The sequence below is a fragment of the Rhopalosiphum maidis genome, chromosome 1 (assembly GCF_003676215.2).
Source record: "Rhopalosiphum maidis isolate BTI-1 chromosome 1, ASM367621v3, whole genome shotgun sequence".
Taxonomy (NCBI): domain Eukaryota; kingdom Metazoa; phylum Arthropoda; class Insecta; order Hemiptera; family Aphididae; genus Rhopalosiphum; species Rhopalosiphum maidis.
Genome location: NC_040877.1, coordinates 86,744,027 through 86,765,352, shown reverse-complemented (window position 1 = coordinate 86,765,352; position 21,326 = coordinate 86,744,027). Strand labels below are relative to the sequence as shown.

Below are 21,326 nucleotides of genomic sequence, written 5' to 3'. Positions count from 1 at the left end.
GTATAGTAGAAAATATCGAATTCCTTTTGAAGGCGGTGAGTAAACCTTTAATATAATTTCGATACCCTTTAATCTAATCCTATTAATTTTTTTTTTAATTGAATTTTTATTATAAATCCTTCACCCCCGTACCGGATATAAATGAGCTTATGAAAACCTTAAAAAAAACCGTCTGACATATTCATTTGCCAATCATAATACTGACGCGTATTGTATTATCCACCTACTGACAGGTAGGGTTTCATTTATACATGACAGCGTTTGCAACGTGTCTAATTTTTTTTTGTATCTTGCAATGCAGTAGTGACTACAGTGGGAGAATTGTACAAGGAGGTATAATGTTCATTAAAATCTAGCAAATTTATACAGGGTGTAATGATGCGCAGTTAAGTTTTTATGCATTCCCTCCAGCAAAAATACCTAAATTTAACGATACCAATTAATGTTTGCCTCGGTTATGTGCTTGCTTGGAAAGTGTATTCTTACGTGAGAAGCATATCTTTATACACTATGCTAAACGTTTTGAATAATGATTTAGAAAAAAAATACCCAAATAAATAGTGTAAATATTAAACGCATAATGTGATGGTAAGAAACAAACTTATATGTATATGGTTGAAAAGAGGAACGTGAGACTCCTGCGTCGGCCACCGACTAATTGCCGAATATGCGCCGCGGTACAAGCTAACGATCTCGTTTGATTGATGTTGCTGCACATTTCAATGTCCTTGCCGGTCTATGTGTGTATACATTATTATCATTATTATTATTATTATTATTATTATTATTATTATATACGGTACGAATAATATTCGGTCTCGAAAGAAAGAAAAACGCCGCAGTAAGAATGAACTAGACGACCTCTGAAAATCGAATAACGTATACGCAAGAGCTAAAAACTACACGGCGCCCGTGTGTGTATCATTTTATTAGAAAACAGTCAGGATTTGTAGTGCATACAGCCGGCGGGTCGGGATAGAAACGCCCCGGAGCGACTCCGGAACAGAAAATTTAATAATAAAAATAAGTCAAACACGGTGCAGAAATTGTATTCGGGAGGAGTTCTGGGAATTCTGTTTGTTTTTACTACCAGCCGGGGCTCGAGGCCTTTGCCTTTGTGTAAACACCAATATCTTCAATGCCTTTGCCGCTGTATGTGCTTATTCGACGGTGAAAAACGCGGAAAAAATTGTCGTGAAAAAAAACGTACAGACTTTTTTACAGGTCACTGCGATTACATGGTTTTTCTTTATCTCTCTATCTGTATTTTTCACTTGGAATTTTTCGAACCGTAAAGCTTGCGTTAAAAAACACCTATATGCGCTTTCGTGTCGGAAGAGCACACCCCCGTGTCCGATGACGAATGTGCCGTCGTCGCTTAATCGACCAAGACGCGGCCGATTAAACGAACCGTTGCCTGTGACAATGTATCGAATTACCTCACATGAAAAATTATAATCGATCTTTCTAACTAATGATGATATCACAAACGAATGAAATGTGCAGTGGTGTCAAAAATTGAGTTGATACAATTATATTTTGTACTTGCATAACTTTAACATAATACCTAGGCATAAAGGAATTACAATTTCGATTAGAATTACGTCGATCATTTTAAATATTTCGATAAGATACAAATTATATAGGTATCTATTATATATGCATTATTGTTTTTAAGTTAAATTGCGTATAAGGTAAAAAAACTTTTTGTGTATGTATACATTTGTGCTTATTTATGTACTATTGAGAAACTATTAAAATACAATAAATGATTTTAGTTTATATTACCAAAAATATTAGTATCAGTACTTATTGTCATAAAAAATATTCGTTTATCATTTATTTGACAGTTTCAAATGTTGTTAATTCAATACTATGAGACAGAAGTAATGAAAAAAATAAATAATATAATATGGAAAAAAAATATAAGATGATGTTATCTGGGTTGTATTTTTTTCTGGATTATATAAATACGAAAACACGTTTGAGTTTATTCATTCTTTTTTTCGTCAAAATTGTCAGGTGTTGGCGAATCCAATACCCACGAGTATTTTGTCGTCATATATACATAACCGAACATACCCTTGGATAACACCGGCAATTTCTCTTTTGGAAACCGATCATCCATACGGGAACATTTCTTTTTTTTATAAAAAAAATCTATTGCAAACAATAACCGTAGAAAAAATTAACACTACCTTTGCGTGATATAAAAATAAAACCGTGAGAACTCGTTTTTTTTACTAAAAAACTAACCCCAAAATATATTCCTAACTTGAGTAAAAAAAAAAATCTCTATATATATAATATATACGTGTATAATGTATATTATAGGTACCGTTGAATTAATAATACTAAAAAAAAAATATTTTTAACCTGAATTAAGCGATTCCCCCTTTAAAAAAAATCTGTACACTATTAAATGGGGACATTTTTTCGTGGGAATTACTGTTTTTTGCGTAATACTGGATATTTTTTACACTATAAAAATATGCCGCCGTTTTTTTTTCGTTTCTGGGGGAGATTGACCCCCTACCGTAGTATATGTAGGTACGGAAATAACTTGATTTTAGGGTTAAAAAGATAAGTGGTTCCGGATTTTATTTTTTTGTGAAGTCCCCTAATTTTTTTTTATAAAAACCAAAAAATCGGAAAGTATTGTTCGGGGTAGTATTTTGAATAACAGGAAAATATGAAATATCATTAAATACATTCAAGATCAGCTGTTTATCATTATTTATGCGTGAGACTTTTTTTTAACCTTATACAGATTTATAATTTTTTCGTTTTTCTTGTACCATAATACAAGTAACCTTATATTATATTATGAATTATAATCATTTATCCATTGATAGACAATCAACAGAAAACGACTGCCTTACCTACTGAAATGTTATGATGTATATATAATTTATTTAATTGTAAATCATAAATTATACTCTAAAATTAAACGCTAACATATATTAAATACGTATAGGCATAAATAGTTATAAAAAACTTTATTTTAAAAATAAAAATAATTTATATATACACACTAACGGAAATTTTGTACCCCAGCGCCATTTGTTCGATTCCGTTAATAAAAATTACCAATGATAGACGGTTACCCTATTAACATAATGTGTAACCCTTCCCGACTAAAACAGCCATTTTATTCGATCCCTATTTTTTTGTATTCAATATATAGACCCTATATACAAAAAACCATGCAAGACCAATCGGGTTAACCGTTTTAGTAAAATGTATTCGATGTATTCGTTGTGTATTTTCCGTTAAACATTCAACAATCGATTTTTTTTAATAACGTTTTTTACCCCCTTTTCTTAAACCTACTTATCTTTCGCGGTAAACCAGGTTATGCTCACGTAACATTTCTTAGATTTCATTCTACCGTTTATACATATTGTATATATCTGCGCCAATGTATCTTTAATGTCAGACACACATGTCATGCCGATTGTGATTGTTCTGTGTAAACTGTTAGTGTGTGTGTGTGTGTGTGTGTGTGTGTGTGTGCGCGTGTGCGTGTGCGTGTTATGTGGGGGGTAGTATGATTTTTACCAAGCACAAAAAAAAAATGCGGAAAAAAATAATGCAGCTGTGTTGGTTTAGAAAGAATACATTCGATATTGCGTGCATATAAAAAAGACCAGTAGGTATAACTCAGCACAATGGGTCCATCCTAAAAACGCATATATCCGTGTAGAACTTGAATAAAAAAAAATCCTGCGTGTAAATCAAGACAGCGTTTTTCACGATTATAATAGCAAGATAGCACGGGTGCATGCTTATAAACTATCATGATGTACAATGTAAGAAAAAAATCAAAATAAAATGCGTAATCGTGACAATAAATTATTAGGTTGGTATATAATTCTTACAATCCTGTTTATTGGTACGTGATGAAAAAAAAAATTAATTAATAATAATTTTTACGAAACAGTATTTACGATATGATAATACGTCATTTCTTCAAAATATTGTTACGTATTATAATTTAAATAATAAATAGGTACCTGTATGTAATAACTAATAAATTAATATTATAATTAAAATTATTTTCAATCTTAAAATTCGATAAAAAAAAAAAGTACAGTTGTTTTGTACTTAACATATGTGCTATGCGTTATTTTATGAAATACGTCATACTGTGCTGTGCGGTCTAATTATTTCTATCTATATTCCTATTACGTGTTAATTATTATACACGTTAGCTTATTAGTGAATTGTAAGTAAAATGAAAAGAATGTGTTGGCAATTTGTCGATCAATTTATATATTAGCGAGGAATGAATATGAATGTGATACGTGTGATACACACGTTGTGCACAAGGATTACGCAATAAAACCTGTGTTGTCAAAACAGTGCCCAAGAAAAATAGCGGTCTAGCTATTCAAATAATCATAATAATAATACCTATAATGTTATTATTATTCTAATGAAGCCTATGCGTATAAGTTGATCAGCGAAACAATTAAGAAAGCGTTGTGCCGTCGGCATACGAACAATCGGTACTTATTGCGAAAACCCATACGCTTTGTCCCACGGTTAAGACAAGAACTAAGAATATAAAAACATATTAAAAATACGAAAATTACTTTGACTTTCCATTTTGTAGTGTTTTGTATTCTGAATACATTAGATTTCAAAATAACTTAACAGTAATCAATAAATAACAGGTAAACATCTCTAAATTTTTACAGTTTATATTATTTGTATTATTGTATTAAAAGGTATCGTGTATTTAAATATATATTATATATAAAATATTCATGTATAAATATGTTTGCTTAATGTATTTTCATTTGGTATTATTTAAAACTTCAAACACTATAGCACGAAGCGTTAGACTGGTATTTTAATAGAATTAAATTCAGAAAAGCTATGGTCAAAGAGAAAAAAAACATATGACATCCCTCTTCTACTCCTAGAATCTCACAATATGTACTCGTAAGTAAATTGGGGGAGGACACGAAGAATATATATATGTATATATCATATATATGTGTATTCAATCATCGGACGGTTTTTTTAACATACCCCTTTTTCCAATTCACTGGCCTTTGTATCCACGCTATCTGCCCTTTGCCATGTCTCTTCTTATCTCGTATTATTGTTCCTCACTGACCTTTTGAAATTCCTATTTTCCATCTTTACTCCCTTGGCTGCTTTAGATTATTGAGGGAACACTGAACACACAAGCACGAATTCATCGTTTTCGCTCTATGCCCAATGTTTGGCCGCCGAATTATTTCTATTTACATTTCAATCGGATTTAGTTCAAATTATGTGACTGGTTTTTTTAAACACACACTTTTATATATATATATATAGTTGAGTAGTTGACCTCAGCCCTTTGAAAAACGTCAAAGACTGTGTTCGGAATTCTGAATGATTTTTTTTATCATTTCGAAATCGAACAAAACAAAAGAAATAAATTCACTTCCTATTATTTATTTACCCTGTACTCGCCAACAGCTGTTAAGGCCAAGTGGTTGTTTTTTTATCCTTTTTTAGCTAGAAAATAAACTCCTACTTGGGTAAATGGGTGCGAAATTGAAAGGCACTTAAAGTAAAACTCTAAAGAAACGTGCGAAAGGGTCCGGCCAAAATTCGATTACGGTGGACAATACAAAAAACCTATAAGTCTGTGTATAAAACGTATTTTAGGGTTGGTCAATGGCATTTAAATTACGTTTTTTAAGCGAAAAATTGAATTATTTTCGTCTTAACGTTGAAAAGTTCACTTAACACGAATTTGTTGACTCCATCAGTGAACTTTATTTCGTTAATACTTATTATATACTAACTTTTAGCATATAAAAATAAGTAACATTATAACAGAAATTATTTTTATAAACTTATTGTCAACTTTATTTGTAAATCACCATTTTGTTTTTTTCTTTGAACTACATAAACCAATCAGGTAACGAATTACCATATCGTCAACCCTTACAATCGTCAACCCCTTTTTGCATAACGGTTTTTATAGGCTACTTTTGCAAAGGGATACCATTGTTACATTGTGTACTTTTGAAAAATCCGTTACGAGAAAAATATTGTTGAATTAATGAACCTCCCTTTAATTTTTCACTTCCTCCTTAGCATTCTAACACCCCGGGATCTTAAGTTTATAATACATATTTTTTTTACAAATACATTTTTCGATGACAAAAAAGGGTGTGCATTTCGACACAAGCACGTGACGCAGGTGGTAGAACCAACCGTTTTTTTACCCTTTTTAAAGCAGGTATATGAAAATGAATAAAAGAGCTGAATAAATAGCTCGAGCCAATAGGGTGCTTTTTTTCACCCCTTTTGAATAGAAAAACAACTACTGCGCATTAAATTCAACATGTTAAAAAGAGAGTAGGTAATGTTACACGTACCATAATATAATATAAACAATTTCGCTATTCATTGATTGAAAATACTGCGAAAGGGTTTACTGCTGGCACAAGCTATGTCGGCATGCGTTACTTACATTCAACCCTTCTGTTAAATATACAGGTAATAATAAAAAGGGAAATTTTGTCACGTGACACGAGCATAATAAAATATAGAAACTGAACGTGATCTACCATTTTGTTATTTGACATCCTTTTTAATAATTTAGATATACACATGAATAATGAAATAAATGGTGTTGAAAACTTAACAACAATTATTCGAGTGAAAATAAATTAAAATTTTATTGCAAAAATAAAAATGGTGAATTATTATAACTAGTTGAATTTTATAAATTAGTTATGCACACTTTAACACACCTGCAGCTATTGAAAAGAACGGTCTATAAGTAATCGAGAGCTAGAATAAAAAGAAAAAAAAACAATGAAAATATCTTGGATTGCATGGGATATACAAGAGGTGGGCCTTGTAAATGTAGACATTGCAAGGATATCGGTAGTATAATTTTTTATATATATATATATTAAGGGACTATTGCATTTCAACAGCAGGTGTTACGAATCTCTGATTTATATGTGCAGACATGCGAAAAGCGCATAAAAAAACAAACGAGTATGCGAGGGTGGCACATCTTGTAATACGATGAAAACATGCCATCATAAACTCGTGCTTGTGTATCATTCACCCCTTTTTATATTCGGTCATTTTTTTTCGTTTTAGGTCTCTAGTTGTTCAGATTTTCTACACCGTTTTTAGCCCCTCTACATAACGATGTGTAGTAGTTAAATGGACTGAACGATAAACCCAAGTTCAACAAGTATTATTGTTCTGTTTGAGAATAATTTTTCGTATAACTAGATAATTTTTAGGAAATATTATTTTTATTGATAACATTGTGTGTTTTATTGTACATTCCTTATATTCATAAAATTTAATTAAAATATTCTGTACTTTCTAGTGACTACATTTTTATGATTAGGATTAAGTCATTCTAATGTTTTTAAAGTAGACTGTTCGTTAAATAAGTACTATACGCAAGCGTGCGGATATCATAAATAAGCTGTATTTTGCCAAGGGCGAGTGATCGTGTTTAAAAGGCGTGAAATGAGTAACGTCGCAATATTGTGACGTGAGGGTCAATTTATTTTATTTTTTTAGTAGTAAAGAATGATTGCTAAAAACGATTTTGGTAAAAACCGGAAGATAACTTACTATATATAAGCTATATTATGGTACTATTGATAAGTAAAATAGGTACCGACATCAAAGAAAAAAGCATCACGTAATAATATCAAATAAATTCAATTGTAAAATGTTTATTCAAAAATAATCAGCAGGATACCAAGAATTTTTGGAACGTGTAAAGCCGTATGAATTGAAGGATTGCATGCGGATTTACAGGGTTTCTCAAATTGTTAATACATTAATGTTCCATTTTTAATATTTTTTATTTTATATTAAGTATGGTTTGATTCTATTATTAAATTTGTCTAGTTAGCGTATTTGTTTATGAATAATACGTAAAAAAAAAAAAATTATAACAATAATCATTGTATAAATTACTATCAATACTCAGTATTTATATTTTACTTCTTAATATCCTCTTTGAATAAAACATTAGGTGTTTTTGAAATACGAATCACTGACGTATGGTACGTGTGTCAAACACCCAAATTGTGTTTCACGTTAAATGTTTTGGGATGATTTTTGTATATTATTTTGTTCATCAGGAATTTTGAGACACAATTGAACGCATCGAGTAGGTAGAGAAACTACATTTTAGGTAGGTAATAAAAATGTGTAACGTTGTATACATACACAAATAAAAACCAAAATTTTGAACGTAGGAGGGGATAACATAACATCAAAATTAGGTCCAAATATATTTTTGAATAGTATAGCAAGTTAAGTGTTTATGAACCGTTCGATCCGTAAATATTGTTCCTGTAATACACTCGTGTTTTATGTTAATGACTAGTATTAATCGAAATAGAAACGATGGAACCTTTTATTGAAATCACTAAATATTTTTCTTATCCGAGTAAGTTTTTATTCTTTATTATGACTAGGATAACCTAAATAGTAAATATTATTCAATAAAATGCTTACATTTTAGTATTTTGCGTATACGAATAACAAACAAAATTTAAAAATTTAACTATCTATTGTCAAATATGTAAACATAAATGTTATTGACTCATACAATCATGTGTACCGTTCAATCAATGGCAAGTATCCAATTACACGCTGTTTAGCATAATATTTTTGTTAGGTATATGATTATGTGTTAGGTATAATAACTGTATTTCCAATTTTTAAATCGCTTATAATTTAAAACTATGATAGTTCGCTTTCTAAGTTACTTTAAAATAAAATATTTAACTTGGAGAAAGTTTTATTATAAGGAATATAAATTATTCTTTCCTAATACGTTTTATTTTCTTCTATATTACGTGACCAGTCATAGACACGAAGTCGATACTTATTGCTTGTACGATTATGATAACTACATTGTTTGTATCGTATTTTAATATATGTTGTTTTATTTTGTATTCTTGATTGTTGAATTTAATAAAATGTAATACGAACTTATCCGTAACTCTTTAAGTTTCTAATTTTCATTAGAAAAATTGTATCATTTTACTTATATATATATATAATATTTATAGTATTTACAATTTTGTCGCAATAAGAGTAATTTTATCATCGTTTAATAATATATACCTACTCGATTCCAAGATGACGGAACTGTTGTGCACATGTTGGTTCTCAGTTTAGGGAATGAAGAACTTTCAACTAATGTCTGAGGTAGGGGAGGATAGATATTTATTATTAACGGCCTTTAGAGTTTGCCGTTTGGGGTGTTTGGAAGGGGCTGATAACTTGTACGCGTGTAGTAGTGGACACCATAATGAAATAGTTAATGGGAAATAATTGAAAAGGGAGTTATGAAGAGGGAAAAAAAACTATAGTTCTTGTCAACTTACTAAAGAAAACTGAAATATAAAATATACTTGGATTTAATATATTATACAGGCCTGTTTTTACATATAATTATTATGCTTTTTAAATTTATTACAAGGAAAAATAAAATTTATTTTTATTTTAAGAATATAGTTATGGTCACGTTTTTTCACTGTAGAAATTATTATAATACAAGAATATCTGCAGGTCAACGTGTATGAGCGTAAGAGCAGTCTTTTGTCAGGTGCTAAGGTGTATTCAAACTATTTTCAAAGAAATCGCTCTTTCTACCTGAGATACAGACGAAGTGGTCAGCGCTGGATTAGCATATAATACATAAATAGTACGCGGTGCACATGTGTCGGAAGATTATAATATGTACAATAATAAAATATACATTTTAAATGTCCGTATCGACCCTGAATCGGCATTTTCAAAACTGCTGGTGGTATTTTGTATGATGTATATTTTCACAATGAATGGTAGCCTGGTGTTATTGGAAATATATAATGCAAAAATATATATACACACACACACACACACACAAACCATAATACATCCTTCCAATTTTAATACCCTACTAAATATTATAAGCCACACGCGCGTGGAATATGTATACCGCCGAGTATCGTGATAATCCGTGTGTTTGAAATATTTTGTTTAATTTACATATTGTTATACACAGCCTAGTTATGGAAGTAGTGACCAGAATAAATCAAATAGGTATTCCTACGTTTTTGGCCAGCAGTATAGATAAGAAGGTGGTATTATTTTAGCCTTTCATTTTTAATGTATACTATTTATTTGTTTAGGGTGAACCGCTGAACCATACTTAAATTATTAAAATAGTATTCGCAAATACTAAATTTTATATTCTTTTTTGATGGAAATTCAAATTATATTTTTTCTTTTTTGGTCAGTTTACTGCTGATGTCTATTTATTTATTCATATTTGTTTTTTCGTAAAAAAAAAAACCAATTCAAATTATTCTCCCTTCAGTGAATGATTCAGACTACAGCTCACTCGTATATGCAAGATTTGCTGACCCCTATATTATAGCCCGCCCCCGAGCCAACATCTGCGATGTATTGGGGAATATAATGAATATACGTGCGGCAAACATTCACAGAGCTGTATTACTATAATGTATTCCATGTACATATATCCAGTTTCGAGACAAAAACTACCCTCATTTTTGGGGATTTTTCGCCTATATGTATATGGATTACGCATGCACGGTTGCTCTTATTTGCGAGGGTATTAGAATATGTCACACACAAACAACGATCAATATCTAAATGAGTCATTCTGCGAGTTAGTGAAATCAAAAGGTCCTTTTGTATCTGAGTAAAATAATTGTTGTCCGTTGTAGACAAGCTCAAACGACCAACCTAAAATTATTTGTACCTTACAAATATGTCTATGATCAGTACATACATTTATAAACCTATAAAGCTACCTTAAAAATTCTGCAATAATGTGATTGGTGATTAATTACAACATCAGTAGAATATAAATACCAAAAAAGCAAAATTTCAATAACATTATTTGTGTTTGTAAAATATTGCAATATGACAATATTTTACATTTTTTTTTTTATTGTTGGGTCAGTGTATTTTAATTATTATGACCTACAAAGTATGCTCATAGTTATAGGTATATTATTCTAGTATTTTATATTATTTTGAGTATTTCGTTTCATATTATGTTATACCTTTAAAATTTTAAATATGTAAACATTTTTTAATTTTTATAGAAGTATCCAATAAAACCAAACATTTTTAATGTTAATAACTTATAAATAGGTTTTATTTTTATTACTTTCAAAAGTATATTATTTTAAAAACAGCATTTGATTTGAGTTGAATATCCACTATCAGTAATTCGTCAGTAATTCAGTAATATGTGTAATAGACGTGGTCTTGAATTTTTTATTAGGTTAAAGTTGCATATACGATTCGTCAAATTTAAAGACAGACTTGATAGACAGCTCCACCCTTGTTGTCAAATGTACATACATACTGACCGCGAGGAAATTATTAATTCATATGGCCTTGGTATAAAATTCAAAAGTGGAATTTCAGAGGTAAATTGACCAACTATAACGACTGACCATTATTTATATTTAACTGACTTATTGGACTCGTTCGACAGACGCTTTGGTGTATAAATTTAAATTTCCCATCACCTTTCGTGTTTGTTTCCCCTCAAATAAGAGGTCCCCTATAAAAAAAAAATATAGTCCACTGAGGTTAAACGTAATAAATGGCCATAGGGTGTTCGGGTTGTCTTTTTTGGCGCGTTATACGTTCGTATAAATAAGACACATCACTTCTGACTAAATCGCACTTTCGAACACGAAATGTCACCCTTGGGAATACATACTACTTATGGCCTTTATCTTTTTTCACTCGTCTTGTATAATAGTTCAATGTGTTTTGTGAATCCCTAAGTCTTTCTTATGAAACTCGTGAATTTTCATACGTTCGTTGTGGTCATTTTTAGGTATAGGAACTGCTATTAGATTTTTCATGTTTTATTTTCAACGAATTTCCATTTGTATTAATATTGTGAAAACGTGATCAGAGTTATTGTCAGACATGAAAAAATGTATAAATAAAAGTTTTTCTTTACTATACATTTTATTTTATATAGGTTTGATATTTCAAGTCTGTTGGGAAATTAAGAGTAGAATTTAGTTTTAGAAATTAAACGATCTTATTTATTAACTTTGATCATTAACAAACTTAAATTTACCCATGGGAAAATATATCTCGAATTTTTCCTTAAGAATATTTATATATTATATTATATACATATTATACCTTTTACTATGTATAAAAAAATAAGTGATTTAAATATATAATTGGAAATTGTTAAAAATATATAAAAAAAAGTATAGCTCCTGATATCACGTGCTGTATTTTATCAATAGATTACCCTTCGTTTATAACCGCTTTGGTCACGTCCCGTAACAATAGGAAATGTGTTTATAAATCGGGTCCTTGTATAATATCTCGTGCCGGCTCTATTCAAAAAATCTCGACCGATTCCCTTTAGGCAGTGTACGCGCGAAGAACATGATCACAACACAACACATAGCACGAGCTCACAACCCTTTGAAACAGACCCCTCTTTATAGCATGAAATTTAATAGTGTAATGATAATAATTTTCTTTTTTTTACAGGTACTGATGCCGAGAGTATTAAAAGTGCCAAGTCTCAATCACCAACTCCAGAAGAAGGTAAGTTTAGAAATACTATATCTATAGATTATGTAGATTATGTTTGGTAAGTAGTATACACTACTTAGGTAAGAATATTCTGAATATTTTGTATACATGTTTACTCTATACAATATTATACGTAGTTACCGTGTATATTTTACATACTTATAAAATAATGAATTTGATAAATAACAATGTCGTATAGTGAATATTATACAGCTCATCTGGTTTAACCTCGATCATAACATCAGGGGTTAAATTCAAGTAAATGTAAAACCATATAAGAGGGTGAAAATGGGGTAAAAAAGATTCGCTCCCTATATTTCTGCATATAATATAAAAACTGCACACAGCATAGGCTCAATTTGTGTGCTCGTAAACCCGTAAAACTATATTTTTGGCTTTAAAATTAACCCCTAATCGTTTATGGGAAAATATTTCTTTCATGATTGACATTGAACGAAATTTATTTTTCGTAGTAAAAAGTACAATTTAGCCCGCATATAGGGGTAAAAGTGATTCAGCAAGATTTTCATTTGTGTGTAAAGATAATAATACTTCTAGCTTTAAAAATGTTCAAAACTTGTCCTAATTTTAACATTAGTGAGTACACTTAAAACTATATTTATTTTATTTATATTCAACAAAACTAGTCATACGGGCACCAGCATAATTAAGAGAGGATCTGATATTACTGATTGGGTATAAAATCTGGTGCAACCCTCAATATCAATGGTCATCACAATTCAGTCCTAATTATAATAGGATGTACCTAGTCATGTAGATATAATATTTATAATATAAAAAAATTACATCTGTATAATCATTAAAAATCATATTTAATATAAAAATAAAATGTTAACATAATGTATAATATAATCTGTTTTATTAATGAAACTATAATTTAAAGATTACAACCGAGTAAAATTGAAACGTCAGTAAAACTAGAAAAATTGTGTTGGCTTTATAAATTGGGCGTGTGTACACGCATTCAATGGGTTAAAAAAGGGTAGTTGGAAGCCATGTTCAAAGCGAACCCTCGTTTGCATAACTAACCAATTGCAAAAGTGCATGACTTAGATGCGGGGTTAGTTTTTTATAATCATCTTTTATCCCCGCACACGATTCATCATCGGCCCAATCATGATGCTGTATTATAGAAGCGTAAATTATTCGATAATCATTTTTTTAAACCCTTTTGTAAAAAAAGGGTGAGGCTCGTGGCAAATGACACCCCTTTCGTGCACGAGCCAAGCTACAATAAAAGTATTGTACATCAAATGATTTATGTATAAATTGAATATACTAATGTCTAGTATGAAGCTTGTTAAAACTTTAAAATCGGTTATGGAACGATTTTTTTTTTCATTATAAAACTATGATTAATATTATCTTTTGTGTTATAGATGATAATGGTGAAGAGGAAAGGGTGGAAGATATCGTTGATCACAGCGAGGACAGTACTGGAAGTGATTTGTTGCTCAACTCGGATGGATCACCAGATAGAATTGGAGCATTAAACTTGGTAAATTTTAATGAAGTACATGTTGTAGATATAACAAATAAAAATATTCACTACACAACTCCTACGAATGATATTTTTTATGAAGCGCTTTTTAGTTGGAAACATAGTTTTTTCAAATAAGATGATATACCTATTTCATTTTATTACTCATACATTTAATAACAGCTGTGTATTCAAATATATAGGAAATAGCACATTTGAATATATTTCACTATTTGTATTTAAAACTGCACACATTGTGCATAACGGCATTACGCTAACAGGTTATCTATATAATCTAATCGTCAGCTGTACTTAAAGTAAAAACGAAAATTTGGATTTAGTTAGACAAATCTTGCAAAACTTAATTGTTATGAGTTATTATAATATCGTCGATCGAAATATCTGTACACGATATTAAAATACTTTCGATATTTAAAACTAACCGTATTTATCACAAATCTCAATGATTGTTCGTGAAATGCGCTTACAGATTACGCCCACATTGTGTTGTATAGGCACACAAGGTACGACGGATTGTACGTTTATTGTGTTTCTCAACACTTGAGCACACGATATCCTAACAGGTCGCTCGATCGCTGCGAATATTACGGCGTACCTACCTATAATATTATAATATCATATTATGTACCTACCTATGCAACATAACCATCGGTCCCGCGTGTGTACGTGTACCTATAATAACGACGCGCACGCACTCGCCAACAAAATGTGGATAATAATGATTGTAATATTAAAACGTCACAAGAACAAAAAACGGGCTTTGCTCGCGGTTTAATATCACGTGTTATGTATATACCTCGCAGTCGACCATAAAGTGTCGGGTGGTGTTTGTTTTACGCCTTGTCGTTAGGTGTTTTACCGGAGCCCCGGGGGACGTGCGTGATTAGAGGCGCACAAACTGCTGCTACCCGACGATTTAATAAATTCCACGCTCGCCACTAATTACGCGTAGGTATCCGTTTATAATTTCTCGTACAATAACGCTCGTGCAGAGAAATCACGACGGCGGTTGTAATAACGACGCGCGCACAATATGTTTGACGTTTTCTATATATTGTGTTATGGTAAACACACACTGACGCGCGCGCACACACATACACATATATTTTCATGTATAATATATTATAATATCATATCCCATATATGATATGTATACTGCATTACTGCGCTCATGTGCAGGGGGCGTTAACCCACAGGCTCGATAATTATTTAAGTCGTTTGGAAAAAATTATCCTGTGAGCGTACATTTTTCTCTTGCGTTATATTCGGCTTCACAGTCTATATTTATTTCTAATGTGATGTATTAATAATTTTCGGACTTATAACATTATACGCACAAAGCACTTATGTATAATGTATGTTATATAATATAATATAATATAATATATATGATATATACGCGAATGGTAATTTTCCACACGCCTAATATATAGGTTAGACGGTGTATACATATTATTATACGCGTATAGTCTGATCTGTTTTCATTGTATAATAATACGATGCCTTAAAACGCTGTAATGTATTCCGAGTGTCCGGTCAACATGCCTTTGATATACGCGTCAGACTACTTCCGTCCGAATATTTAAACATTTACAGTCTATTGAAGATTATACATCGATAGGTTTCCTATATATATTATACATAATATGTGTGGCTCGAGGCTATCTAATATTCGACCCTTCTTTAATATAGTCTAGCTCAAAAAGAGTGCGAACTGCGGTCAAAATAAGGGCCCGACGTATGCTATTTAAATAAATAAAAAACTCATAAAAGGCGCAAAAAAATAGCCCCTTTCGATTTCAGCAAACATGCTGTGTGTGTTATATGTAATATATGGGAACTCATCGAATATGTATCCACAATAAAACACACATATGAACTGTCTTGCACAGTTACACACATAATATAACTTATCGAATACCATATTATATTATATTATCTGCAATTTATATACAATTTTATTTTTTTTTACTCAACATCCTAGATTATATGCCGCATACGAATTTAAAATTCAAATGCGAAATTTACCATCTTGAATTTCCATTTGAAACGTATACCTACGATTTTGTCGTGACACCGTATTATCATTTGTTTTAGAAATCTCATGGGTAAAAATACGACAGAATTTTGGCCGATAAAATAAATGCGAACGTAACATTAATATTAAAAATAATCGGAACGAAATACAAATGTATATATTATATAAACACGCCAACACGATAATTCAAAAAGACAGCGTCTGTCTGGTCGAATTAAATATATTATTGTTTACTACTCGTTCTGTATGTTTTTATACGACGAAACTATACATGTTTAATATGATCGTTGTCCTGCATTATATAATTATACTTGTCACAGACAAGAGGTGTGTTCCGCTTACGTATATACTCGCGCATCTCCACACTATATTATATGATTATACGCATTTTGGAAAAATCGATATTTGTGGGTGGTGACTGCGGGATGGAGGGTATATTAGGGGAATGATTATTTTTTTTTCATTAGATCTCGTCGAAAGTTTGGTGTTAACCGCCGCGCCGTCGAATGCCTTACCTCCTAGAGCGCACGTGGCCGCCCATCCCAAAAACAACACCGCGCATCGACGAGGGAAATAAGTTATAATTAAATAAAAGGAATTTTGACAGCCGTCATATATATTCGCGCTCGCGCACACTTTTATAAAGACATCATTCGTTCGACGAGGCAACAAAAACAATGACACACACTCACACACCCGCCGTATATACCTACCGGTTGATAGGAATTGATTAATAACTTTGGCGAAACGCGTAGGTACCAATATAGACTCCTCTGCGCCACCCCGCCACGTTGTCAACGCCCGCCGTAATAAAGCCCGAACGTTCTTCCTAATGGCTTTTCCTGGTCACGGTAAAAGTCGTCGGTAAAGATGGCGGCTATTGCAAATTATTATTTTCGTCGAAAAGGTTTTCTCTCTCGTCGCCGTCGGACGTGTCAATTATTATTATATATACACACCAGTATAGTATACACCACACTTCCTACCAGAATCTATACTCACGTATATATACGCGTATTGTGTATATGTGTACTTTTAGAGTGTTTAGACGTCATGTGTTATACATATATTTTTTTAGTGTTCAGACCGTAGTAAGAAAAAAGTTAACATTTTCTTTCAATTATAACGTATATAATTCATAATTATTGTCCTTTAATTATTTCTTTTATAAAAAAAAAATGATAAATTGTATATTCTGTTATTTATGTTAGATTTACGTTTCTTCGAGAAAATTGTTCATCAATTACCAAAATCCAATTATTATCATAAAAAAATAAAATCGTGATTCGTGGTAGGTTAAGATTTATTAATTTGAGCACTTCGCTAAACACAATAATAATAATTGTAGTTTGGCAACCGAAGCAATCGATTACTTGGACTTAGGAACAAGTCAACAATAGCAACATTTAATTTTAATTATAGAAAACTACCTTTGGTTATTTAAGAATAGCATTGTAACAAGACGGATATACCTGATGTTGGAGGATAAATTGGAATGCATAACACATAATCACAATTTGTACCGTATTTTTATTTTTAAAATCTGAGCACCCTAACGTGTGTGCGTGCACTGTTTTTCTATCCGTATCGACGATCAGCAGTCGAGATGTATTCGCGTCGTAGGGTTTTATTTTTTTTAGAGAGATTAACGCGCTCGCGGTATCTTTTTTGCAATTAACACGCAAAAAGATAACGAGAAAACGGAGGGAAAACTGTGAAACCGTTGAGATAAAAATAATAAAAATAATAATAATAATGACGATCGCGTGCCACCGACGCGACGCGTGTACCACCTATTCTCCATACACCTATAACGAAATAATGAAAAAAACTCGATAAAAACCTGGCAGCCGGTGTTCGGTTACAAAAAACAACTCATAGTTTTTTCGGTGTAAATAACTAATGTGTGTGTGTGTGTGTTTATTACGCACGATAATAATAATTTCGTTATTTTTTTCTCGTATTGCGCTTTTGCCTATCCATCCAAATTGTCTATCGGATACGACATTATTGTGTATATTGTGTTACAATTTCGTATATTTTACACATATTATTATATGTAATGTGTATCATTTTGTATACTATTATTATTATTATTATTATTAGATCGCTTACTTACCGCCGTCGCTGACCTCGTCTAATGTCACGTATCCTCCGCCGCCGCGTTTGTCGTTATTTTCCAGTTTCGTTTTTCCGCGCGTCGTCGTCGGTCGCTCGCACGTTATCATCATACACAATTATTATTAAAACATATACACAATTATACGTCATAATATACATTTATTATAATGCGAACGACGACAGAAACATTTGTAGACGAAACGATCGAAAAATCATTCGACAAATCGCCGTGGCATTAAATGTATATACACATGTGTACCTACCGCACGACGACGGCACGACGCACACTGACGACGATGAAACTTTTGCGTGTAACGAGCGAGACATAGCACACGGGCGGCCAACTTTCGATGTCTTTTTTTCGTTTTTCGCGCCAATACTCGCGTAACTGCGACGACCGACCGACTATAATGACGTGTGACTCGCCAGCAAAACGTTTTCCACTTGTCGTTTGGCGTATTAGATTTAAATTTTCCGAGAAATAACAGTGTCCCCCACCCAGAAATCACCAAACACTTTTTTTTTAATTTTTTTAAAAAAAATAATAATAAAACATTATTATTTTGTTTAGTTTATTTCTTCAGATTGCGTTTCCGTTAATCGGTTCGCGTTACTTGCGATAAATATTTTCACACAATTAGATATTTGTTTAAAACCACGAGTTTATTATTTTCAAAATAAACGTGATCGGTACATTAACTATAATATTTGGAGATTTGGTTTGTTTTTTCTTTTATTTCTGTTTGAGTAAGTCCGACATTCGAGTAATTCTATAATAATTTATTAATCCTTTAAATTTCGTTTCGTATTGTATTACTAATGTTTTATTTTTCAAATGAATCGTTATAAATTATGTATGTTTACTCACACATTGTACACGATTTCTTACACGATTTTGTAGTGCACTTGCGCCTCTGTAATATTTGCATAATTTTTACTAATGTAGGTTTTCAGAAATCCCAGTATGATTGTCTCTTTGTTTTTCAACTTAATTTTCAAAGCACTATATCATATTAATAATATTGAAATATCAATTTATTTTATGGACAATGATTTGTATATTTTCATAAAAAAAAATATGTTTCTTGGGAAGCAATGAATGTTTCAATATTTGAACAGTTTTATTTATTTTTTCAGGTTTCGCACAGACATTCTGGTAGCTCTTCGAGCTCAGGCGTTAGCAGTACCGGACCATCGGGAAATTGTTCAGCAAACGTAACAAGTGGCAGTGATCCATTAGCTGCACTACACAGTCAGCAATTCGCACAGGTAAAATAATTAATATATATTATATTAATTAAACATATAAAACCCATATCTAATATGTTTTGAATACTTTATAGATTCCTGGATTGGGAGTGTTATCACCGCAAAGTAATCCATTGATCGGGAGTCCTCCCGGAGGTCAATCTTCTCTTACACCTCAAGAACTTCAAGCACTTTTCCAGCAACAAATTCAATATTTATTAATGAGACAGTCCACAGCAACACATCAGAGCCAGACTCCATTTTTTTTTCAAAATCAAGTAATTTAATTTAAAATTATTTTACATATTATTATATTTGTATTTGTTGACTGTTTATTAATAATAACACCATGTAAAAATTAGGTCCACCAAGCATTGACTCAAGCATCACTTCAACTACAGCAGATCCAACAGGCTCAAAATATGACTAACAACCATCAGCATTCTCCAGTTGGCAATGGTCCAAATCAATCGACACGTCCAGCTGGTTCATCAACACCATCCCATCATTCTAAACACTCTGCTCAGACCCAATCATCTAATAATGACTTGGATCCATCAGCAGCAGCCGCTCTAAGCCGACTGGCAGAAACCAAGACCAGCACTGATGATACCACTGATCTCGAAGAATTAGAACAGTTTGCAAAACTCTTTAAGCAAAGACGCATTAAATTAGGTAAGAATATTATATTTAGCATATAAAAAAAAAAAAAATTGTATATTTTATTGATTTTACAAATTCTCTATTTAGGTTTTACTCAAGGTGATGTAGGCCTTGCAATGGGAAAACTGTATGGCAATGATTTCTCTCAAACAACAATTTCTAGGTTTGAAGCGTTGAATTTGTCTTTTAAAAACATGTGCAAGCTAAAACCACTGTTGCAAAAGTGGCTTGTAGATGCTGATAGTACAATGACCAATCCTAGTGCTTTGTGTAATCCTCTGACAACACCAGAAGCAATCGGAAGACGTCGCAAAAAACGCACGTCCATTGAAACGTCTATAAGATATTCTCTAGAAAAAGCATTTAGAGCAAATCCCAAGCCTACATCTGAAGAAATATCTATATTGGCCGATAACCTATCGATGGAAAAAGAAGTGGTTCGTGTATGGTTCTGCAACCGCAGGCAAAAAGAGAAACGCATTAATCCGCCAACAACAACAATGGCTGGTCAAACTACATCTACCAACACGGATATGTTTACCGCTTCGATGTCAGTACAAAACCAGAGTGACATGTTTCCTATGCTAACTTCTCCAGGACATCCATTGGCACTTGTATCTTCTCCGTCGATTGGAGGTCATCATCACCATCATCACCATCAAAGTAACAGTGAGTGACATTGGTCAATCTCATCGTCCCTAAACAATGGATTTGATGAGCTCGGCCAACGTAGATATTTCAGGGCTCCTATTGATGGCAAATTATCACTCTGTTAGTCACATAAAATTTTGTATTGACTTTCATATTGAAAATTGGCAACAAATTCCTATTTGAAACAAATAATTAAAAATAAAAACAATTAAAAGATCTATCCTCGCAATACTTAATTAAGTAAATCAATAATGATTTAATTTATAACAATATAATGTTTATATTATAATATATGTATACCTACATCTGTTTATAACTAGTTTGTACATACAATTATTATTTTGCAACAAACAAAGTAATAGTGTTTAGTATTTTAATAATTAATAATACTTAGTAACTTTAATTTAGATAAGTATATATTTTTTTTTTGATCTGTTGTAACAATGTTAGTGAAATGTTTAATTTCTTTTCACATTG

The 21,326-nt window shown here is 31.7% G+C and overlaps 1 protein-coding gene across 1 annotated transcript in view; it reads left to right on the top strand.

The window, feature by feature from the left end:
• The window catches only part of LOC113558640 (POU domain protein 2-like), a 37,873-nt gene extending 16,770 nt beyond the window's left edge, over positions 1-21,103 (top strand). The window contains exons 3-8 of the mRNA XM_026964132.2: positions 12,562-12,618; positions 14,007-14,125; positions 19,425-19,556; positions 19,631-19,813; positions 19,898-20,210; positions 20,286-21,103. Coding sequence (XP_026819933.1) covers positions 12,562-12,618; positions 14,007-14,125; positions 19,425-19,556; positions 19,631-19,813; positions 19,898-20,210; positions 20,286-20,875 — 1,394 coding nt within the window. The 3' untranslated portion in view covers positions 20,876-21,103. The remainder of the gene's footprint in view (positions 1-12,561; positions 12,619-14,006; positions 14,126-19,424; positions 19,557-19,630; positions 19,814-19,897; positions 20,211-20,285) is intronic.
• The last annotated feature ends 223 nt before the right edge of the window (positions 21,104-21,326 follow it).